Source organism: Gorilla gorilla, chromosome 10 (assembly GCF_029281585.2).
Source record: "Gorilla gorilla gorilla isolate KB3781 chromosome 10, NHGRI_mGorGor1-v2.1_pri, whole genome shotgun sequence".
Lineage (NCBI taxonomy): Eukaryota > Metazoa > Chordata > Mammalia > Primates > Hominidae > Gorilla > Gorilla gorilla.
In genome coordinates, this window is record NC_073234.2 from 116,587,037 (window position 1) to 116,611,055 (window position 24,019).

Sequence of the window (24,019 nt, forward strand, 5' to 3'; positions counted from 1 at the left end):
GCTGAGTTCAATTCCTGGGTATCCTTGTTGACTTTCTGTCTCGTTGATCTGTCTAATGTTGAGAGTGGGGTGTTAAAGTCTCCCATTATTAATGTGTGGGAGTCTAAGTCTCTTTGTAGGTCACTCAGGACTTGCTTTATGAATCTGGGTGCTCCTGTATTGGGTGCATATATATTTAGGATAGTTAGCTCCTCTTGTTGAATTGATCCCTTTACCATTATGTAATGGCCTTCTTTGTCTCTTTTGATCTTTGTTGGTTTAAAGTCTGTTTTATCAGAGACTAGGATTGCAACCCCTGCCTTTTTTTGTTTTCCATTTGCTTGGTAGATCTTCCTCCATCCTTTTATTTTGAGCCTATGTGTGTCTCTGCATGTGAGATGGGTTTCCTGAATACAGCACACTGATGGGTCTTGACTCTTTATCCAACTTGCCAGTCTGTGTCTTTTAATTGGAGCATTTAGTCCATTTACATTTAAAGTTAATATTGTTATGTGTGAATTTGATCCTGTCATTATGATGTTAGCTGGTGATTTTGCTCATTAGTTGATGCAGTTTCTTCCTAGTCTCGATGGTCTTTACATTTTGGCATGATTTTGCAGCAGCTGGTACCGGTTGTTCCTTTCCATGTTTAGTGCTTCCTTCAGGAGCTCTTTTAGGGCAGGCCTGGTGGTGACAAAATCTCTCAGCATTTGCTTGTCTGTAAAGTATTTTATTCCTCCTTCACTTATGAAGCTTAGTTTGGCTGGATATGAAATTCTGGGTTGAAAATTCTTTTCTTTAAGAATGTTGAATATTGGCCCCCACTGTCTTCTGGCTTGTAGGGTTTCTGCCGAGAAATCCGCTGTTAGTCTGATGGGCTTCCCTTTGAGGGTAACCCGACCTTTCTCTCTGGCTGCCCTTAACATTTTTTCCTTCATTTCATCTTTGGTGAATCTGACAATTATGTGTCTTGGAGTTGCTCTTCTCGAGGAGTATCTTTGTGGCGTTCTCTGTATTTCCTGAATCTGAATGTTGGCCTGCCTTCCTTCTGGTCATTTTCTGTGACAAGAATGACTTTCCAGATCTTCCCCTTCATCTAGCCAAACCTATGCATTCTTGAAGTAGTAGTACATCTCTGAAGTCTTCATGCTAACTTACACTCCAACTTTGTACTCACTCTTTTAACAAAAATGTATCAAGTATTTTTTATTTACTATGTCTTAGTTTTTATACTTAGCATGCTTACTGAGTTTATTGTTTTGCGTATATTTGCACATTCCCTCCTGCTAGATTAGAATTTTCTGGAAGGCAGGAAACAGTGGCTGGGAGGGAAGATTTTCTTCCATGGATACTAAATAAATGGCCAGCACAGTGCTGGGTACATAGTCCATGCTCAAAAATTCTTGTTTATTAGCTGAAATATTTGATAAGTAAACTAACATATAAAACTAATTATTACGGTACCAGGCATAGAATAAACTTCAGCTAATTTATTTGTTTCAGGAATCCAAATAACCATTTTGCCTTAGACTTTTAAGGGCAAATATTTACATAATTAGGAAAACGCTAAGCAAAATCATAAAACAAGAAGAACATCCTGTGTCTTCTCACTTAACCTTCAATTAATCTTTTCTCCCTTTCTGACTCTGATGACTCTCCCAGTCCCCTCCCATTAGTGCTTTCATGCCTGTCCAGACTGCTCTCCACATGTCCTTGCCCCTCTCTCCACAGCACCTCACCTAGTAAAACTTCCCTCAAATACGCGTCAGGCTCTGGAACTACCTTTCCATTCTACCATACACAGCTTACCTGCCTGGAACGCCCCTGGAAGTCCCACTGGCTAGCTTTCTCATAGCTGAATTCTCTCCAGAACACAAATTGCTAATAATGGCTATATGTATGATCACGTTCCTTCTCTCAGGAGTGTGTCCATTTTAAGAGGGGTATGCCATGTCTTGACCCCAAAGGTATGACTATATTGATGTCATTCCAGATAAGCTGGCACTGGGGCAATACTCTAGGGGCAATGGCATCATCTTTGCATTCCTTGAACATATTCATAGGGTTTGTGCTTTAAAGCTGGACACTTATATATCCACTAAAGAAAGTCTTGACCTCACATTCACTGTACAATAAAGCATGCCTCTGCCCACTATTTCAGTACGTTAAATCAGACAACTTTAGCATCTAGAGGCTCCAAAGTGTACTGCATGACTGAAATCTGTAGCATGAAGATCACAGCTGCAATCACTTCTAATGCTTTAAAGATTTGGAATCTTCAACTGAACAAATGGCAGTTATTTAATATGTTTAAATAATTGTAGCTTTTGGTCAGTAAAATCTATCTTTCAAAGACTATATAAGCAATATTTATTGTATAATTATGCTTTCCATTTTAAAATTTTTCCAAGACAAAGATAATTCTTCATGCATCTAAGAGCTGGTGTTTAGGAGAGTTTACACATAACAGAATTTTCTCATTAATATTTAAGTTTTCTTAGCTCTGTAGACAAGGCAGAAATTTCTAGAGAAATTATGAAAATATGACATTTTTTGTTACTGCTGCAGAAAATACTATAGCTAACCACATGGGTTTTACTCATTTCAGAATTAGGCAAAATCACAGTGTTGTAAGCAAGACAAAAAGCAAGTGGGGTTCTCTACTTGTTGCGTAAGTTTTTTAAAGTATAATATAATAAAACTTAATTCAATACCTTTGAACACTGTATATTTGAAAAACACTAGTAGTAAATGGCATTTCTGTGGTTGTCATCAAATTTGTCTCATTGTAGGTGCTGTTACAGCCTTGGATATCAAGGTGCAATGGCAATGTTCTCTCAGGAAGTGGAGGATATATTTGAGCTCCAATTCCAACCCATAGAGAAATGGCAAATCCAGCCATCAGACCAACAAGTGCTCCCTGTAAAACAAGAATGCCTTTAAAAGAAAAATAATACAATTTGCTTTGATGTCAAAATTAATACTAGAAAGCCAAGTTCAACATGGCACAAAATTATAAAACTCACAAGGGCAGAAACATTCAACGCTCTCTCCTCCCAAGATAGTGCTCAGCCCATAAAAATCTATTGAATAAATGAACAAGTGAATAAATGAATGAAAGGTATTGAGGCAGGGAGAGAAAAAGGAGTGAGAAAGGCCACTTCTAAGGAAGGCAGATAATCTGCTGGTGAAAAACCTGGACATGGTTTAAAAAAAAAAAAGATACTGTTTATGGCAGGAAGACTAGTATGTTATTCTTCTGTTACCACCCCCAGAAAAGGACATGTTAGCTTAGTCAGCTACAGCTCTTCCGGAGGAAATACACGCTGGCAACAAATGCCAAATATCAAAAGTTGATTTTTAAATACATTTTTCTAATACTTAACAAACTAATGCATTTCATCACGCAAAGAATCTAATCCAAGCTTCAACATTCTGAGGTGGACACAAACAAATCTCTTTCATTGTGATTAATTCCTACAAAAGCAGCTTTTCATATGACATTTCATTGAGGATAATAAATAATAACGACAATAGTCCTTATTGATATCTGCCTTACCAATTCCTAATGCCTTATAAGGAAAATAGAATTCCAAATGTGAAGTCAGAGTTCTATGGCTATTCTATATCTGAAGCAACTGCACATACATTATCAGTTTTTCCTGAACTACATCTTATAGCCAGACTGAACCAGTGGACTTTCTTCTGGGTTTCAGAGAAATAATTTCTAGCTCATTTATTCCAAACAAAAGTTAGCACTTCTAAGCACAGATATGTCTAGGTAGAAGAACAGAGATATTACGTCTTTCTGGAAAATATTCCCAATTATGATCACCCCTTTGGGGCTAAATCATGTTGTAGGAGCTACAGCTTTAAATGTCAGAAGTAGAAAATTCCTGGCCAAGGTGGTAAGATTGTGTTGCTTCTCTTTGCTGTTCTATGGCTATTCACAGAAATCCTAAGTCTTCTGCCCTTAAATCTCTCATCTCTGAGCCTATTGATCTCTTTTAAATCCTAGCTATTAATTTTTGAGAAGGGCAAGTAGGTAAGTGCATAAAAATGTTGCTCCTTTAGTTATATTATGAATATTTAAAATTGCCCTATATGGTTCTGGAAGTTTCCATTGAGCTTCACACATTTAGGGTCCCCATACATAGTACTTCCTTGTACACTCCACCAAAGTCAACAGAAATAATTTAAGTCATCAAGACAAGTAGCTAATGACAAATCTCAAAGGAACCAACTGAGAAAAAAGTGTAGAGCTGCTAGTATAGTTCAAAAAGTAATCCTCAAGCATATTCATTCTTTGTACTTACAATTGAGTTGGCAAAGGGAACCAAAATGCCCAAAGCGAACAGGCCCATAAGTGGTCCACCAACCATACCAAATACGCTGAGTGCTGCCTACAAAAATAATACAACGTCAGCAATTAGCAATCTCAAATCGAAACTGAAATATTTCAAAGTCATTTCATCAGGATAATGACTTAAAGTATTCAGCCTCCTCCTGAAAATCATAGTTTCAGTCATGATAGCCTTGTCACTGGAAAATAAGTCATTAGAACTTACAAGTTTCTGTATCTCAGTCTCAAGTACCCGTCTGTTTCTGCAAGTAGCCTCGAAAAAGGCCACACAACACAAAGAAGATAGAGAGGTCTGCGACAGTGGCAGTGCCTATGTGAATGTGTAAATCATGAATGATACCTCTCCTCTTAGCATTGCTCTTGCAGGTGTTTATAAATCACAGCACTCCTTCGTGCTTTGATAATCTCAAAATCCTCTCATAACTGCGGACGAGTACTGCTATGTGACCAGAGAGGAGGATGAAACCGAAACCCATCTGCCATTCCTGATTTGATTCCCTAAGGATGAAACTAGAATGAGAAATATGATTTTAAAAAGACTGATCAAATCATGTAGAAATAGATTTAAAATCTAATTAGATAACTGCAACCTTTGCTTTGATGTAGAGATACCAAATCCATGATAGTAAAAATGATTTACAGTGCAAACATCACATGAGGCAAAGCAACTAAATGAAGCTTCCAAGAGATATATGTTCCCAATAATCTAATGCCCAGTTCTTAAGAATGGACAGAACCATAAAAGAAGAGCAGGGAATCACTGGTTTGTCCAGAGAGTAAAGGGGTTTAATAGAGCAGAATGAATGAATCAAAGAGAAAATACCAAGTCAGGGAAATATTAGAGGAAATAGTGCTTCTTGTTGTCGTTGTTGTTTTAAATAGGCCTACTTCATGGAAGAAGAAAAGGATGTGGTACTGAGTAGAGAGGAGAACTAGTGTTTAAAAGGATGTGGACTCAAGGATGTGATCCTGAGTCAGTTTACACACAGTCCAGTCAGAAGGGAGATAGACTTCACTGCAAGACGTCATATGACCCACAAAGCAAGTGATGACTGTGTGATCTGTGAGCAGTTTTGGAGACATAACAAAGATACCCAAAAAAGATTTACAAGAGGAAATAAGACCTTGGCTAGAGATGAAGCAAGGATGAACTGGCTTGGAGTTATGATGACTTTGCTAGAACATGTCATTGTATATAATCAGGCCATAGCTGATATATGGAAAAAGGGGAATCAACCACAATAAGAGCTCCAGGCACTAATGCAGACTATGAAGAAAGCAAATTCTGTATGACTGGCTGTGGTTAAGGAGTGCTGGGCAGGCTTGGAGCTTCTGGATCTAATTAATTCATTCATATAATCAGGGATGAGGTCAAACTATTTTAACAACTGCTATGTCATAAACAACAACCAACCAGAATGGCCCCAAGCCTTAGGACTGAAGAAAGATCCTGGAGGACCCCTGCTTTGCCAGTATTAGCCTTTAAGTTTCTAGGTCAAGGGGAGGTCCAGGATCCCAGGGGAGCAGCCCAAGTGGCCAAGGAAATTTCAGGGAGCACTTGGGGTCATCAGATAATAGGATATTTATGAGCCTAACTACATTATTAGTTAACATTCAAGCTAAAGTTGTTAATGTCTTGCTTTGTCCTGGGCACTGCAGTAGGAACCAGATATTTGATACAGGGTTGAACAACGAAGTCATCTTCCCCACCTTCATGAATTACCGGCTATTCAGTAAAACAGACATTAAATAAATAACTGTAATACAGTTTGATAATGGAGATGATAAAGAAAGTACAAGGTGCTCTAGAAACATTTAGCAGAAAGGAATGCAAATGTATCCAGGTAATAGGAAAAGTCTCTTTAAATAACTAATGTGTTAAAATGAAAACTGAAGAATAACTAAGGCTTAGGCAGTGGACGAGGTAGAGAGGAAGGTGTTGCAGGCAGAAGGAGAAAGTCTATGCCAAGGCCTGCGTGCTGAAGACAGTGAGGTGCCCGCAGGGTTCAGGAAGAAGACACTGTTGTAAACTTTGGTCTGTCCTCTCCAGGCCCACAGCTCCACAGGAACAGGAGGGAGCTTTCCAACACAAAAATGCTCTCTAATCAGAAGAGCAAACGCCACAGGAGGTGAAAGACCCTTCAGGTAAATAAACAAATTTTTTTTAATGAAGTATTTCTACTTCTGAGAAGATAAACATAGGTTTCTCTATTGCTCCTACTAATAAAATTAAAAATCCTGACATTCCATATAAAATAAACATAAGAAGACTCTGGAAGGTGCAAAGAAGGCAGCCCGCTAGGGACCCTGGACCTGAAGAGTGGTACAGGGTGAGTTCCCTAAGTTTTCTTTTTGCTTCATGTATCCCAGCCTGAGAACTGAAGAAGCCAGCCAGCCTGGAAATGGCAACAGACACAAGCAAAAAAATAAAAAAAGATAAAAAGCCCTCACAAAATCCTGTTCTCTCTCTAGACACAGGGCCAGGAAAGGAGCAGCCTAGGCAGATAGAAAACTCTTAGACCCCAACCGCTCCATTCCATCCGAACACCACAGAATAATCTGTTCACCCCACCCACACCCATGCCAGCCTAGATTCCATCCCCCCAGACTGTCACCAGGCACCCTTTGCCTCCCTGCTGGCAATGACATGGGAGGCCTAGTGGAGAATCGGGACTTTCACCATGGCCCAGCAGTGACAAAGCCACCTCCTCCATGATGTCAGTGAATTCCACCCTGTGGTGCTCGCGTGTTTCGGGTGGTCCTAGTTAACCAGCTTCCCAGGGAAGCCTCTTCCCTTGAGTTCGCTTTGCAGCATCGTTGAGTCTTGTACACCGTCTGATGCTCATGCATTTTATTCTGGCAGTGCTCTTACCAGAAGGATAGCAGGAGCAGGATGGTGTTGTGAGCCAGATTTAGTCACAGGTCAGATGACTGACAGACCAGGAGGGTTTTCATCTAGAGACCATTCTCAGAGTTTAGGGGATCCTTCCTCCTTTCTTATACCTGTATTCAATCCAGGTCAGTTACCAGGTGTTATGTTCACAAAGAGAGATTAAGCTATGCTTGTAAGGGTAAGCTTTGTTCCAAGGTTTGTGAAAATTGCATCGTGCTGAGGTGACCTGGTCTCCTGGAAATCTGGTTGGAAATCCCCGGCCAGGTTGCTTCATACTGCTAAGTTTGACAGATAGGACTGACCCTCTGAGTTGCTTGAGTGGCCTTATGCCTATCATTAATCTTATAGCCATAATATATCTCACTGTATACCACACTCCACCCCTGACCCTGAGGGGGTCAATAATTGAGAGGCTGCCCAAGTTTGAAAGTGCGCTCCATGGTCAGTCAAATCCTGAGAAATGGATCTCTGTAGGACGGTGAGTAGGAGTTGGTGGCGCCCTTGGAAAAATCTGGAATTGAACTGTATCATCACAGAGAGGATACAGTAGATCTAGTGTCCAGCTGAGCAGTTAGGGGAGATCATGAGAATAGGGTTCGGCTGTGGCTTTGGGGCAGACTCACCAATGACGAGGGAAGAGTGGAGGACAGGTAGCGACCAAGTCTGGACGGGAAGCAATGGATGTGTGGCAGGCCAATGAAGGCGTGCCCAGCAGGCTGGAAGGTTGGCTGCTCAGTGGGTGGCCAAAATGTGGTGGAGGCTGTCAGTGACCTCAGTGCCGAGTAATCGGTGAATAGGTCTGGAGAAGCCACAGTTGGATGTGGAAAGTCAGGCCACCCGGAGTAGCAGCAAAAGAACACGGGCACACTGGGGCTTGGAAACACGATTACATGAGCAGGTAAAAGGTGCTGAATGGACTCAGTGGTAGCAGGCTTAGAGTTGCTTGATTACAGAGCAATGACAGGTGAAAATGGAACAGAAGGATAAGGAGGACACAGAACTAAGCAATTAGGTCTGGGGACACTGTGTGTGCTGAGGTGCTGTCAAAGATCCAATATCGTGATCTTGAACACGGCCCGATGAAGCCAAAGTTCAAGGTGTTGTCCATTCCAGATGGCTGTCAGGCACAGCTGGGGCACCAAGTGTCTCTACGAGGCACTGGCTGCAGAAACAGTGGTGGCCCAAGAGACCCCTAGGCAAATATACCAGTAAAGGTCTTGCCAGGGAGGGATATAGGTAGGGTGGGTGGGACATTCCAGGTGGGTCATCCTGGACACAGGGCATGAATGTTAGCAGTGAAGACATCTTCCCGAAGGTGGAAGTTGATGCTCAGCCATCCAGATGGGTGGTGGGTCAGTGGGTAGGATGACTGGGCAATATTGGTATTAAGGAGAGTTTGCAGGAATTCATGAGGCTTGCCAGACAGGAGCCAATTTGGAAGCACCCTTCAGCGTATCTGCCAGTAGAGGTCACTCTGCCCTTGTGAACAGCTGGACTGGGCCTCATCCTGTGGGTGATGGGTGTGAGAAGGCCAGGGAGAGCAGAGCCCAGTGTGAGACCTCTGGCTGCAAGGTCCTGGGTGGTGGGTAGGGAGCGAGGTGCTGTTGCGAACACTGTTGGATGGTTCTGTCTGAAAGGTGCAAAGAAGGCAGCCCGCTAGGGACCCTGGACCTGAAGAGTGGTATAGGGTGAGTTGCCTAAGTTTTCTTAGGGATTCTTAGCTATTCTTCAGCATTTTCCAGGGTGGTGAGGACCTACAGAGCTCAATTAACTTCAGGGACTTTGGCCATCAGGGCCAGGAGAGTTGGTTTGGCTTATGATGGGCTCTCCTTAAAAACATCTGTAAGCCATCGGGTGCAAGGTGGCCTGTTCCAAGGTCTCCCAGTTGTGGCCCTGTCCCATGGGAGTGGCGGCTGTGCAAACTCACTGGAGCATGCCTAAGTGCCACAGTAGCTCCCCTTCTTCCTCAGTGTACACCAGCCACCTTCAGCCCTTGATGAAAAGAGGCACATGCTGGGGGTGCTATTCGTCAGGCCTGAATAGCCGCTGCAGCGGACTGCAGGGACAGTTATGTCTACCTGCTCCACTCTGTGCCTGGATAAGCTCGACAGGGTCTTGAAATAAGGAAATGATCTTATTATCTTTAAAGATAGCCGCTGGCTGTTGTATTTGTATTTCTCGGCCCGTGAGTTGCAAAGCACTTCCTGTCAGGTACACACAGCACAGCCAGGTGGTGCATCTCTCTTTGGGTTCCTGCACCAGGTCTTTGAGCAGGCTTTGAATTTCTGTCCACATCAGGGGTGAACCTCTTCATGGACCGTATGGTGTCTAGGACACACTTCCTCATCTCAGCCAGCTGTGGAGGTGGCAGCGGCTTTCTCAGCCCAGGTGATGACTGGTGACACCTGTGGTGTGGCCAGCGGTAAGCCACCACACTCAGGATCATCATTCCACAGCTCACAGGGCTCTGGATCGACCAGGCAGAATGACACGACTCTGAGGTGAGCCTGCGTGACTTGGGCATGTTGCCTGTGGGCTGCTGCCAGCAACACTCAGCAGGCATCACAGGCTGGGGCACACCCCTTGAGAAGCCACGCTGTCTCAGCTGGAGTGCATGGTGGGCTGGGAACAGCTGCGACATGCCCTTTGATGATTCTTGTGGACTTCACTGGTGGTGTTAGTCCAAGGATCTATTGGGAAATATGCTTCTAAGTCCCTAGCTGGTGGGCAACAGCACATAACCCTTCAGCAGGTAAGCTTCACCTTTGCCTTCTTGGTCTGTGGCATCACAATGCCAAGATCCTTGGGGGCAAGGAGCAACCCTCCCACAGCAGGAGCCAGAGACACACCAGCCAGTGGTTAGCTCTTCAAGCCAGGGCATCCTCCACCTCTGCTTCCTCCTCCTTAGAGCCTGTCCCCAGTTACTGGGGACCAGAGTGGTCTTAAGAATAATTTTGGCAGGTTTTTCATGGTGGCAATTTCACAACAGAGGCACAGACAAAGTATGTAGAAGGCAGCAACAGGCCACAAAGTAAAATAAAAACTACCAGACACACTACGGAGTGTTCCAGAGGGCTTCATTTGACTTCTTGATCAGAACCAGTCCCCAGTCACCCTTTCCCAGTCCTTCCTTAGAAATGGGTGCCATTACTTACTTGCTCACTTACTTATCCTATCCTCAATGCCAGTTGTGTTCAGAGGTTGTAGGTGGACCTAGTTAACCAGCTTCCCCAGGGGCGATGTCTCCTCTTCTGTTCACTTCACATCAAAGACGAGTCTTAGGCACCATGTAATGCTTAACTGGTTTATTCTGGCAGCACTCTTAGAAGATGGATAGTGAGAATAAGCTGGTGTCATGGGCCAGATACAGTCAGGGGGTCAGATCATGAACTGACCAGAGAGTCTTCATCCAGAGACCATTGTCAGACCTTGGGGAGTCCTTCTCCCTTTCTTATATCTGTATTTAGTCCAGGTTAGTTAGCAGGTATTTCTTTCATAAAGGGTATTTAAGCTATTATTGTAAAAGTAAGCTTTGTTCTAAGGTTTATGAAAGCTGCGTCTGTGCTGAGGTGGCTTTTTTTTCCTGGAAATCCCTGAGCCAGGGTTGTAAATTCCTACATGACATGTAGTATCAGCCCTGCAAGATATTTCAGTGGGACTTATGCACTATCATTAATCTTATAGCCACAATATGTCTCATAGTATACTACACACCCCTATCCAGCATAACAAGGAGCTCCTCCCTCTGGACTTCTACCTCCACCTGAAGTGATGAGGCAGCACCCTCCTTTATGCTACTGACGTAGTGTCAGAGAAAGCTGGCTAAAACAGAAGGTAAGATTCAAAGTTTCATCACATAATATTGAAATGCCCAGGTTTCAACAGAAATTAACTTTTCATAGAAAGAACCAGGAAGATCTCAAACTAAATATAAAGATTACAGAAACTGAATTATTTGATAAAAATTTAAAACAGCCATGATTTAAAAAATGCTTTAACAATTAGAATTCACTTGAAACTAATGAAAAAATAGAGGGAAAAAATATATATACAGAGAAAAATCTCAGGGAAAAAAAGAAGATATTAGGAAGAACCAAATGAAACTGTTACTCTGAACAAATACAATAACTGAAATTAAAAATTTTAAATGAATGGGCACGACAGCAGTATAGAGGGAACAGAGAAAAAGATCAGTGAACTGAATGACAGAACAACAGAAATAACCCAAACTGAACAATAGAGAGAAATGAAATGAAGAAATATAAAATAAACTTCAGGGATCTGTAGAACTATAACAAAAAAATTTAACATTCATGTCATGAGAGTCCCAGAGGAAAAGAGAAAGAAGATGGTGTGGAAAAGTACTCAAAGAATTAATGTCTGAACTTCTCAAATTTGATAAGAGACATAAATCTCTTTCAGACTTATGAAAGAAGCTGATTCAAGATTCAAGAAGCTGAGTAACCCTAAAAAAATAGGAAAAGAAAGAAACACATGCCAAGACACATCAAAAACTCAAAAGAAGGAAATACACACCAAGATACATCATAATTAAACTTCTGAAAACTAAAGAAAAAACAAAACAAAACAAAACAAAAAAACCTGAGAGCATTCAGAAAGAGATGACTCCTTACCTGTAAGGGAAAACAATTAGAATAGTAGCAGATTTATCATCAGAAATGATAGAGACAAGAAGAAAGTAGCAAAATATTTTTTTAACTCCTGGGGAAAAAATACTAGCAACTCAGAATCATATACCCAACAAAAATATCCTTTGGGGATAAAGGGGAAACTCTAGACATTCTCAGGTGAAGGAACGCTAAAAGAATGGCTAAAAGAAGTTTTCTAAACAGAAAGGAAATGGTAGAAAGAAGGAACCACAGAACAACTCACAGGAAGGCAGAAAACAAAAAACAGAAATACCAAACAGAAAACCAAAAACTGACTCTTAAGCCCTAACATAACATACCAATAATTATATTAAATGTGAATGGTCTAAGTACACCAATGAAAAGACAGAGATTGACAGGATGGATTTTTAAAAAAGACTCAACTATGTGCTGTCTACAAAAAAACTCACTTCAAATATAGCAACATAGGTGGTTCAAAGTGACAAAATGGAAAAATATACTATGCAACCATTAATCAATGGAAAGTAGAAGTAACTATATTAATATCAAATAAATACACTTCACAGCAAAAAAATTTCTCAGAGACAGATAGGGACATTATATAATAACAAAAAGGTTAATCCTTCATTAAGACCCAATGCAGGAAGCAAAGCAAAAACTGATAGAACTAAAAGGGAAATAGACAAGTACACAATTATAGTTGAAGAATTCACCACCCCTCTCTCAACAATTGATAAAACAACCAAACAGAAAATCAGCAACCATCAACAAACAGAATGTAATTGATATTTATGGAACACTCTACCTAATAAAAAAAGAATACACATTCTTTTCAAGTGCTCATGGAACATATACCAAAATACCATATCCTAGGTTATAAAACAGACCTCAACAAGTTTAAAAGTACTGAAATCATAAAGAGTGTGTTCTCTGATCACAATAGAATCAAACTAGAAATCAATAACAGAAAGATAACAGGAAAATCTTTGAATACTTGCAAACTAAGTACCATACTTCTAAATAATCCATAAATCAAAAGAATATCTCAAAGAAAACATAAAAATACATTCAGCTGAATGTAAACAAACATACACGATGTCAAAAGTTGTGGAACACAGCTAAACTGGTGCCAAGAAGGAAATTTTCAGCAATAAATGCACATGTTAGAAAAGAGGAGGAGATTCAAATCAATAATCTAAGATCCCACCTCAAAAACAGCAAATTAAAACCCAAAGCAAGGAGAAAAGAAATCATAAAGATAAAAGTTAAAAATCAATGAGTGAAAACAGAAAAACAACACAGAAAAATCAATGAAAAAAAGAAGCTGGTTCTTTGAAAACATCAATGAAATTGACAAACCTGTAGCAAGACTGAAAAAAATAAGATACAAATTACCAATATTAGGAATGGAACAGGGGCTATCACTACAGGTCCTGCAGATATCAAAAGGATAGTACAGAACTACTATGAACAACTATACATGTATAAATTTGCAAACTTAGATAAAATGGAACAATTCCTCAAAAACATAAATTGTCACAATTCATCGAATATGAAATGGATAATTTGAATAGCTCTGTAACTATTAAGGAAATTAAATTCATAATTTTGAAACTAAAAAAAAATCCAGGCCCAGATGCTTTCCCTAGAGAATTCTACCAAATAATTAAGGAAGAATTAGCACTAATTTTAGACAATCTCTCCTAGAAAACAGAAAACAGAATCTTTCCCAATTTATTTTATGAAGCTAGTATAACCCTGCTATCAAAACCAAAGGCAGTACACACACACACACACACACACACACGCATGCATGCACACACACACACACACCACTACAGATCAATATCCTTCATGAACATAGATGTAAAAATTCTTAATAAAATATTAGCACATATAATTCAGCAATATATAAAAATAACTACACACCATGACCAAACAAGGTTTATTCCCGGTATGCAAGGCTGGTTCTGCATTGAAAAACCAATCAATGTAATCCATCCTGTAAGCAGGCTAAAGAAGAAGATCACATGATCATATAAATTGATTACAGAAAAAGCATTTGAAAAAATTCAACTCCCATTTATGGTGAAAACTCTCAGAAAAAAATAGGAATAGAGAATAGGAATAGAGAGATTCCTGTTCACATTGGGGAACTGGGTAAGGATTTCCACTCTCACTACTTCTATTCAACATGATATGGAAGTTGAAGCCAGTGCAATAAGGAAATAAAAGGCATTCATACAGATCAGAAGGAAAGAAATAAAACTGCCCCACTGGAAGATGATATGACTGTTTATGTAGAATATCTCAAGGAATATACCAAAACAAACCAAAACATAAAACAAAGAAACAAAAAATTCTCAGAACTAATAAGTGAGCTCAGCAAGGTCACAAGATTGAAGATAAATATAAACACATCAATTTTATTTCTATATTTTAGCATTGAACACATAGACATCAACATAAAAAATATGATTTGCATAGAAAAGCTAAATAAATGAAGAGACATACCATGTTCATGTTTTAGAAAATTCAACATGGTAAAGATGTCATTTCTTCTCAAATGGATAAACAGCTTTCAGGCCATCAATATTTAAGCAAGATTTTTTTTGTAGATACAGACAAGATTATCCTAGACTTCATATGGAAAGGCAAAAGAACTAGAATAGCTAAAACAATTTTGAAAAATAAGAATACAGTGGGAGGAATCGATCGACCTGATCTTGAAACTTATTTTAAAGCTGCAGTAATCAAAATAATTAAATTATAAAGCTGTGTGGTATTGGCAGAAGTACAGACACATAAATAAGTGAAAGAAAACAGATAATTCAGAAATAGACTCACACAAATATGCCTAATGGACGTTTTACGAAGGTGTAAAGGCAGGTCAATGGAAGAAAGACAGCCTTTTCAACAAATGGGGCTGGTTGCACATCCATAGAGGAAAAGAGAATGTCAACCTAAGTCTCACATTTTATACAAAATTAACTCCAAAGGGATTGTAGACTTAAATATAAAATGTAAAACTCTAAAACTCTTTGAAAAGAAACATAGAAGAAAATCTTCAAAAGCTGGGGCTAGGTAAAGTTCTTAGACTTTACACCAGAAACACAATCCATGAAAGGACAAATTGATAAACTAGACTTTATCCAAACTAAAAAAAAAAATGCACTTTGACAGACCCTGTTATGAGGATAAAAAGACAAACTACAGTGTAAGAAAATATTTGTAAACCACATCTGACCAAGAGCTAGTATACAGAATACATAAAGAACACTCAAAACTCACCAGTAAAAAAGCAAACAATTGAATTAGAACATGAGCAAAAGACATTATGAGATAATGTATGAAAGAAGATATATAGATGAAAAATAAGTCGCTGAAAAACATTTTCAACATCATTAGCCATTAGGGAAATGCAAATTAACACTACAATGAGATATCACTATATGCCTATCAGAATGGCTAATATAACAAAAAAGACACCATTAAATGCTGGAAAGAATGAGGTTTAAACTGGGCCATTTGTCTATGCTAGTGATATAAAAATGACATGCTCTGGAAAATAGTTTGGCAGTTTCTTTTAAAAGTAGACATTTAGCAATCACCTGACAGTTGCACTCCTGGGTAGTTATCCCAGGGAAATGAAGACTTATGCTCACACAAAAACCTTTATGTAATGTTTGTAACAGATTTGTTTGTAATACTCAAAAACTGGAAACAATTTAGATGTCCTTCATCAGCTGAGTAGGTAAACAAACTGTGATACATGCCTACCAGAGAATACTATCTGATAATAAAACAGGACAGATTATTGACATATGCAACAACCTGGATGAATCTCCAGGGAATTATGCCAAGTGAAAAAGGTTACATTCTATGTAATTCCATGTATGTAGCATTCTTGACCTGGTAAAATTATAGAAATGGAAAACAGATTAGTTGTTGCCAGGGATTAAGGAGGGAGTGGGGGCAGAAGGGAAGTGGTTGTGGCTACAAATGGGCAACAGCAAGGATTCTTGTAGTGATAGAAATGTTTTGTATCTTGGCTATATCAATGTCAATATATGAGTTTGATATTGTACTATCAAGATGTTACCACTGCAAGATGTTATCACTGAGGGAAACTGAGTAAAGAGTATGAGATCTGTCTGTATTATATCTCACAATTGCATGTAAATCCACAATTATCTCAAAACACAAAGTTTAATAAAAAAAAAATCAAAAAGTGTAGCCATCCCTGCCACTTGATATGTCCAGGTGTCGAGATACATTGAGAGAAGTCTGGAAGGATGGTCACATCAACATTGAAAAAAGATTTAGTGATTTATGACTTAAACCTCCAGGGGCCAGCTCTCACCTGCAACAAAGCTCCCATAAGTGACGCCAGCGCAGCCATTCCAATACACAGGGCTCCATACACCACACCTAAATGGACAACATAAAAGCCAGTGTAAAATCCACACCCAGAAGAATTAGAATTCTCAATAGAATAATCCACCACACCTTTGATTCAAAGTGGATAATATGACTGTGGTGAAGAATGGCCACACACATCAGAGCCAGTGAATAAAGGAAATGGCTATTTTCCTCTAGGATCAGCAGTGTTGCAAGAGGACAAAGCCCTTACATTGTGTCCCAGGATTAGTTACAACCGTAGGTTATATAAGTGAAGAATTCCTGGAACAAACTATAGGGATTTAAAACTAAGAACTATATTGTGTTATTAATCTAATCATCCATAAACATTTGTATATAAAGAAAGGTTCAGGTCTCTGTTTTCAGCTTGCCAAAAATAGAATACTATTCAGCTCTGCTCTGTACAAGGTGAGAGAGGGAGTAATAAACAGAAATTAGACTCTTCTGACTTTAAGCATTCATTTCCCTTGGGAAGTGGCAATGGACACTATGGGGTGTTGGACGACTTTTATCCCCCTCATAATCTCCATCAGTATCCTCAAGCCCTTCCTATTAAACTAGCAAAGAAAGGCAACTTCTGGATAAGTAGCACATCTGCCCTAATGCTAAGTTGTTTTCCCCAAACTTCTTTAAAAAAATTTTTTTTTCATAGAGACGGGGTGTCGCTATGTTGCCCAGGCTGGCCTCAAACTCCTGGGCTCAAGTGATCCTCCCACCTTGGCCTCCCAAAGTGCTAGGATTACAGGAGTGAGCCACCACGCTCAGCCCAAACTTCTTTATAAAAGTTTTCAAACCACCACTGGTGGTCAGATTGTGGAATATTTTTTTCTATTGACTTTCAGTATTTTCTAAATTTTCTCCAGGTACATGTATTACCTTTTAAATTATAGGAAATATCATGCAAAAAAACCCCTTTGTTTTAATACTGCCATTCAGCAAAAGTCACCTGAAATCAGTTGATATAATTTCCCAAATGCAAAACTCAATACACAGAAAAAAAATGAATGGGAAATTTGTCCATCATAAAATTTATGTATTCCTTATGTTATTTCTATCTTATTTTAGCATTCATGCCTTTGTTAAATGTATTCAGTAAATAATGCATCCGAATGAAAAATTTTAAATTGATTTTTTTGAAGAGTTCTCATTGCTATGATTTTTACGCCTCTCAATTTTAATGTAAATAATATTTTCAATATATTTGGTTTGATTCTCCATTTGGTAGGTTATGAATAGTCACCATTATAATTTTGGGAATTCAAAGTTATTGGAAACACATTCAAATCACCTGCCACATTCTTCTCTATGTCCTTACTGCATATACTTCAAGATTGTGATTTCATAGTACCCTTTAAAATGAATGAAAGTCTCATCTATATTAGCAGAGCTGATTTGTCATTCATCAACATCATTCCATGAGCACCAGCCAGTGCCTCCCGTTTTGTATGCATTATCTCAAAACCCAATTCTGCAAAGCATTTGTGTGCCCATTTCCTATATAGAGAAATAGAGGCTTGTATGGGTAACTGGATTTTCTCAAGGTTAACAGCTAGTATATTAACAAAGCAAGATTGGGTTTGTCTGGCTTCAAAAGCATCTATTCATCTATTCATTCTACTAAACCACACAGCTTCAATAATCCCATAATGAACCAGTCTAAAAACCCTTTAGGAAGCATTGCATCATTCTGAAATTATGTTCCAGGATTAAAATTGGGTACATAATAAAATGATGCATTGCTATTTAAATTTAGGGAAGACTGAAGGATATAAATTAAGGACTCATTCCAGGCTACAGTTGTGGCAATTTTACATAGAATTATGGCTCCTAATAGGGTATAATTTACTATTTCTTTGACAGTCTATTAATGTTATTGTGTTGAGGTTAAAGATTCTTTCTCGAAAAGGAATTTGTTAGTCATGCATTTCAAGGTGTCAAAATGAAGAATGCAGTACATTGGCAAGATTCCTTTGAGTTGGATATTACATTTGAGACATCTGGGAACTGAAGATGCTTAAACCACTCTATTCAAGCTGGTATTTAACCCCTAATGAGGCTCTACAATTGAACAGAACAGAAGTTGAGAATTTCTTGCACAAATTTATAGTTCATCTCCAGGACAGTGTACATAAGCAGACAGAACAGACAACTAAGACGAGTCAAAATTCATAACACTCTGTTTCTTTATCTTCAATTCATCTAATCTATTAATCTAATTTAATGTAATCCTCTGTAAACATTTGGGAAGTGTTTATGGGAAGACTACATAACTGAAACTGACAGTGCCTTCTTAGGTAACAGAAAAAGTGTGGCTCTTGGTTACAAACTAGGGATATTTCTTGGAACTTTGGACTACAGTTGAAAAGGAAAATAGTTGAATTTTTTTGTGTGTGTGGCTAAGAATTTTAACACAAATTTAGGATAGGACGAAGGCACAGGAAAAACGGACAGCTAAATCGGTCCCCTGGAAATTGTCCTTTGTGGTTCATTGACAATTAATTGTTTGAAGTGTCTCCCAAATCTTGATTATAGATATGGTAACATTAAACATTGATACAAACATTTTTTAAAAATCTGCATTGTCATAGGCATACATATGTGGATATCCAGTCATATTCAGAGGTCCTCTGTAGCTTCAGTGGAAAAGAATTTTTTGTGTCTCAAACAATCATCTCTCTGAGCTAAAATGGAATTATGAAAACAGAAACTTACTCATTCCTTGGGAAATCCAAGACAGAGACCTTTCTGAGAGCGATCTGAAGTAAGGTTTGATTAGATCTTCCACAGTTACTGCTGCTAAGGCATTAATACTGGAGGACACTGTGCTGTAAGGGAAAATAAAACATTTGATTTATAATATTTTACCTTTAATAATACTTTAAGTGGGAATGAGAAAGGGGGAAACAAATTGTCGCTTCTAAAACATAACCCAATTTCTACTATGCCTTTTTTTTTTTTTTTTTTTTGAGACGGAGTCTCGCACTGTCGCCCAGGCTGCAGTGCAATGGCATGATCTCGGCTCACTGCAAGCTCTGCCTCCCGGGTTCACGCCGTTCTCCTGCCTCAGCCTCCCAAGTAGCTGGGACTACAGGCGCCCACCAACACGCCTGGCTAATTTTTTGTATTTTTAGTAGAGACAGGGTTTCACTGTGTTAGCCAGGATGGTCTCAATCTCCTGACCTCATGATCCACCCGCCTCGACCTCCCAAAGTGCTGGGATTACAGGTGTGAGCCACTGCGCCAGGCTCTACTATGCTATTTTTAATAATCACAGCACTGTCTTTCTTGAAACTGTTATCATCCAAAAATGATATTCAGGCAATATCTACAGGCTTGACAGTAAAAGAGAAAGGATATGTTAGTGTTGCTTCCACTTGCAGTTAATCCTCAGTGTCTAAAAGAATCTACATAGATTACTCCCTATTCCTATGCATAACAACTTTAAAACGTATTTTTCTTTGTGCATAGAAAGGACTGTCGTAAGTCCTCCCTACCACGTGCTGTAAATATCAACAATATTAATTTCCTGAATCCCCACTAACACACACTGTACATGTTGATAATAACAATTCTCTGGAACAAACACAAGGAGAAAGGGCAATGATAGATCACAAAATGTAAGATTCTTTGGGCAGTATATATTATTCAACATGTAAATGGAAGATTTCATTCTAATTTTCCAGTTGACCACGCTTTAGCGCCATGTGTGTTTTCAATCAAGACTGTGGCACCCATTTTTGATCACCAGTGAAAGCTACCATCAACCGATCGTCATTATTGTGACCATAGAGTATCACATCATAGGAGGTATGGTGGTGTATTAGAGAGCAGGGACCTAGTTAAAAGTGGAGCCGATGACAACAGGACGCTAGTCCACAGAGATAAGTCAGACCACAGAGAGGACACATGCAGCAGATTGCCTACTTTGGGCCATCTGTGTCCGTGCCCAGAACTCCACATTATCCTGCTAAAGTATCTAATAATAAAAGAAATATCCCAACAGGAAAATCATGTGTTATTAGAGTCATAGTTCATACCTTAACGTCCCACTGTAAGCACAGGCCACAAAAAGTCCAGGAAGTCCTGGATAATCTTGCAGAATGTCCAGTACCAAATAAGGCATGAGCTGAAAAATTCCAAAATTTATTTCCAAGTACTTTCGCTACTGAATAAAATTAATGAATGCCTAGTTTATCATTTATCTTGTCTCCTTCAGTAACTGAAAGGAGTTATTCCACACAACTGAAATTTTCAAATACCTAAAATTAAACTGTTTAACTACTAACACTTAGAGAAACGAATAGCACAGTAGTTAAGTAAAGAGGCTTTGGATTCACACAGATACGGCTTTTGTAACTGAAGTTCTGAGCCTCAGTTTCCTGATCTATAAAATAGTTGTAATAATACTAACCTCATAGAGTTGCTGTAAAAGTTAATTTAGATAATTTATGTAAAACTCATAGTATAGTATACGGAATACAATAAATGCTCAAAACAAAGTAGTTGTTATTCTTGAGAATAATAAGTTGTCTCTAAGGAAATATTTGACACACCTCTGTGCTTAAGTAAGCAGCATCCACTTAACTTTACTTGATGACTCAAGGCCATTTTGTGAACTTCAGTCACTGCCCAGGACAGAAGACGTAATTTTAGGTGCATCAGGTACGAGACATAATGATGGGTGGAGAATGACTTCAGGAAATCCCTTAAACTTGCTTCTTTTAAAAAACTTCCTGATACTAACTTGCTTTTTGATAACTTATATTTTAAAAAATAAATATCAAATTAGGATAATCAAGTGTGTGACTTCAGGACTCTGTTGCATGGCAGTTTTTCTACAAAATCAGTTTCCGAATCAAAAGAGTCCTAAGTGGACAATTTTCTCGAAGAGTGTCCTCTCATTTGCTCTAAAACCTTATTGATTACTTCTCCCACAGTACAGAGTAGATGACACGTCCTATTTTATTGGCTTCCATAGCCTCTTCAATTTCATTTAACAATAGTGTGCTCATGGGATATGGAAGAACTTCCTCCACTGTTGAAAAGAAATGTTTCAACAGTAGGATTGTTTCAGTTCTTTTAGGACTGTGTTCTCCACTTTTCCAAAGCTTACTCAATCTTTATTCTCAGAAAAACGGAATAGCATTTATCCCTATATGAGATCAAGACTCAATTTTTCCAAGATATCATAAAGGTTTAACTTTAAACAATGTCCCACAAATAGCAAAAGTAGGTTCCATCTATAGTGTTATAAAAAGGTCCAAAATCCTCTATCCTATCTTCAACTTTCTCAAAAATCTGTGGTGTAATTATTTCGTATCTGAGTGGCCCCCTCAAGTATAGGTAGAACCAATGAAATAGGATTGATGGAGAGGAAAAGAGTAAAACTATATCTAGAAACCGGCCTGCTTCCTCTGGGCAAATGCCAGCAGAGCATAGAGAAACATATCCTTGCTCTCTTGAGGATCAGGGTTTTTTTTGTATTTTTTGTTTGTTTGTTTTAAGGCAGTCTCCCTCTCTCACCCAGGTTGGAGTGCAGTGGCTCGATCTCGGCTCACTGCAATCTCCACCTCCCAGGTTCAAGCAATTCTCCTGCCTCAGCCTCCTGTGTAGCTGGGATTATGGGAGCCCACCACTACGCCCGGCTAATTTTTGTATTTTTAATAGAGACGGATTTTACCATGTTGACCAGGCTGGTCTCGAACTCCTGACCTCAAGTGATTTGCCTGCCTCAGCCTTCCCAAGTGTTAAGATTACAGGCGTGAGCCACCACGACTGGGCGAGGATAAGGTTTTGACACAATCTTCCACTGTCTTATTTGCATGGTATCCCCAGTGAAGTGTTAATTGAATTAACTTGTTAACTAACACAGTCCTGGAAATATATCAGTTGGGGAGAAATCTTCACGGACTCTCTAAGCGTATGCAAGCAAGACACCCTGAATGTATTCTACAAGATGTCTCAAAGGTAGGAAGCCATTGGGATTTTTTTTTTTTTTTTGCCCAGGGTAAAGGCAAAGTATATTAAAAACTTTTTTTTAAAGTCGTTATTGTCTTCATGATACAAACTACAGACAATACAGATTGATAACAGTCACAAAATATTCTTTATTAGAGGGGATGTAACAGAAGTGTGCCTCCATCTTCATGGTAAACGTGATTCTTACCTTCTCTGAGAGAACAGAGAGGGTCTGTTTATCAAAAGGAGGGCATAAGTTAAGATAGGGTTGAGAAACAGCTCCAGGGTGTTTTTATTTTCTCGGCCCACCAAGTTGTATTTTTCTGGGAGGATGAGATGCATTTGCATCAACAGAAATTCAATCTATTTTCATTCTAATGAATCCCCTAGGAACTTGTTCCGCAAGCGAGTCTTAGAAAATAATTTTGGCAAGAACTCAGGCTTTAGGGTTGGGCAATCCTGTGTTTGAATTCTAGTTCCCCTTTTTGAAAGACAATAAATGGCACAGAGGTTCAAAGTTAGGACTCTGGTGGCAGCTTGCTTGGTTTTAAATCCTGGCTCCAGGTTACTAGCTAGTTATTCACTTAACTTCTCTAGGCCTGAGTTCTCTCATCTTTGAAAGGCAGATAATCATAGAACCTACATCAGAGGGTGACTGTGAAGATTAAAAGTTGAAATTTATATGAAGCATTATGGTAGTGCCTGGCCCATGGTGGGTATTTGATAACTGCTCATAGTTATTCTTACTTATTAGCAATGTGACCTTGGGTAAGTTATATAACCTCTCTGAGAAGCATTTCCTCATCTGTAAAATCAGGATTGCAGGGTTGTGAGAATTAAATGAAGCATGTTAAGCTCTTGGAACAGAATCTCACCACATAGTTGGTACTCAGTAAATATTCACTTGTTAGATCCATCTCTCCATCATTTAAAAAATTGGAAGATAAATTGCTTATAAATGAATGCTCTAACAAACACCCACAAAATGTTCTATAGTACAATGGTTTGTGTAGTTTAAAAAACAAACAAACAAACAAACAACAACAACAACAACAAAAAACTGTGTTCACATTCCTACTCCCAACCTTGAGCTATTCCTATTTAACACTCTACTTGATTTTTTCCTGGTATTTCCATATTTTCATTTTAGATGCAGTACTCTTCATTCTTGCTATATCTGCTGAAATAAATTCTTAACAAAGTTTTATAGAAATGTAAGATGATGACGGCATGTCCACTTTCCGTTTCTCTACAAGAATATGAATGCTCTTTCCTCTCAACTAATAAGCTTTTTGAATATTATTAATACACCTGTAAGAAAGACATGGTACTGAACCTGGTCTGGTGCAGACACTTTCTTGGCTGTCCAAGGATCACAGTCACGGTACCTGGAATATAGGGCGAGCCCACAAAACACTGAGCATGTGAGGATTGCCCAGAGTCCCACAAGATTGATGTAGAGAGACCTAAAGAAGTGAAAACAAACCAGCAAAAGACAACTGTAATTTCTGTCCCAAAGATTAGGAAACCTGTTACATGAACAAAAGAGACCCTCATGATTAGACTCAATAAATGTAGATTATCTTTTGATTATCGAAAACACTACTTATTTAATTCTAGCCTAATATTCTGCTTATGATACCAATCAATCGACAGTGTATTTGGAAATATTTGAATGGATGGGCTTTCCCCATGAAAGAGTGTATGCTCGTGGTCGGAGCTCCAGGGGCATTGTTAGCTTTAGAAAGGTACCTAGTTATGCTACTTCAGGTC

The 24,019-nt window shown here is 39.0% G+C and overlaps 1 protein-coding gene across 1 annotated transcript in view; it reads right to left on the reverse strand.

The window, feature by feature from the left end:
- SLC5A8 (solute carrier family 5 member 8) overlaps positions 1 to 24,019 on the reverse strand; it is a 59,799-nt gene that overhangs the window by 13,166 nt on the left and 22,614 nt on the right. Inside the window, exons 7-12 of the mRNA XM_031000869.3 lie at positions 23,583 to 23,712; positions 20,326 to 20,414; positions 19,001 to 19,113; positions 16,230 to 16,297; positions 4,296 to 4,382; positions 2,694 to 2,899 (exon numbers count right to left, since the gene is read on the reverse strand). Coding sequence (XP_030856729.2) covers positions 2,694 to 2,899; positions 4,296 to 4,382; positions 16,230 to 16,297; positions 19,001 to 19,113; positions 20,326 to 20,414; positions 23,583 to 23,712 — 693 coding nt within the window. The remainder of the gene's footprint in view (positions 1 to 2,693; positions 2,900 to 4,295; positions 4,383 to 16,229; positions 16,298 to 19,000; positions 19,114 to 20,325; positions 20,415 to 23,582; positions 23,713 to 24,019) is intronic.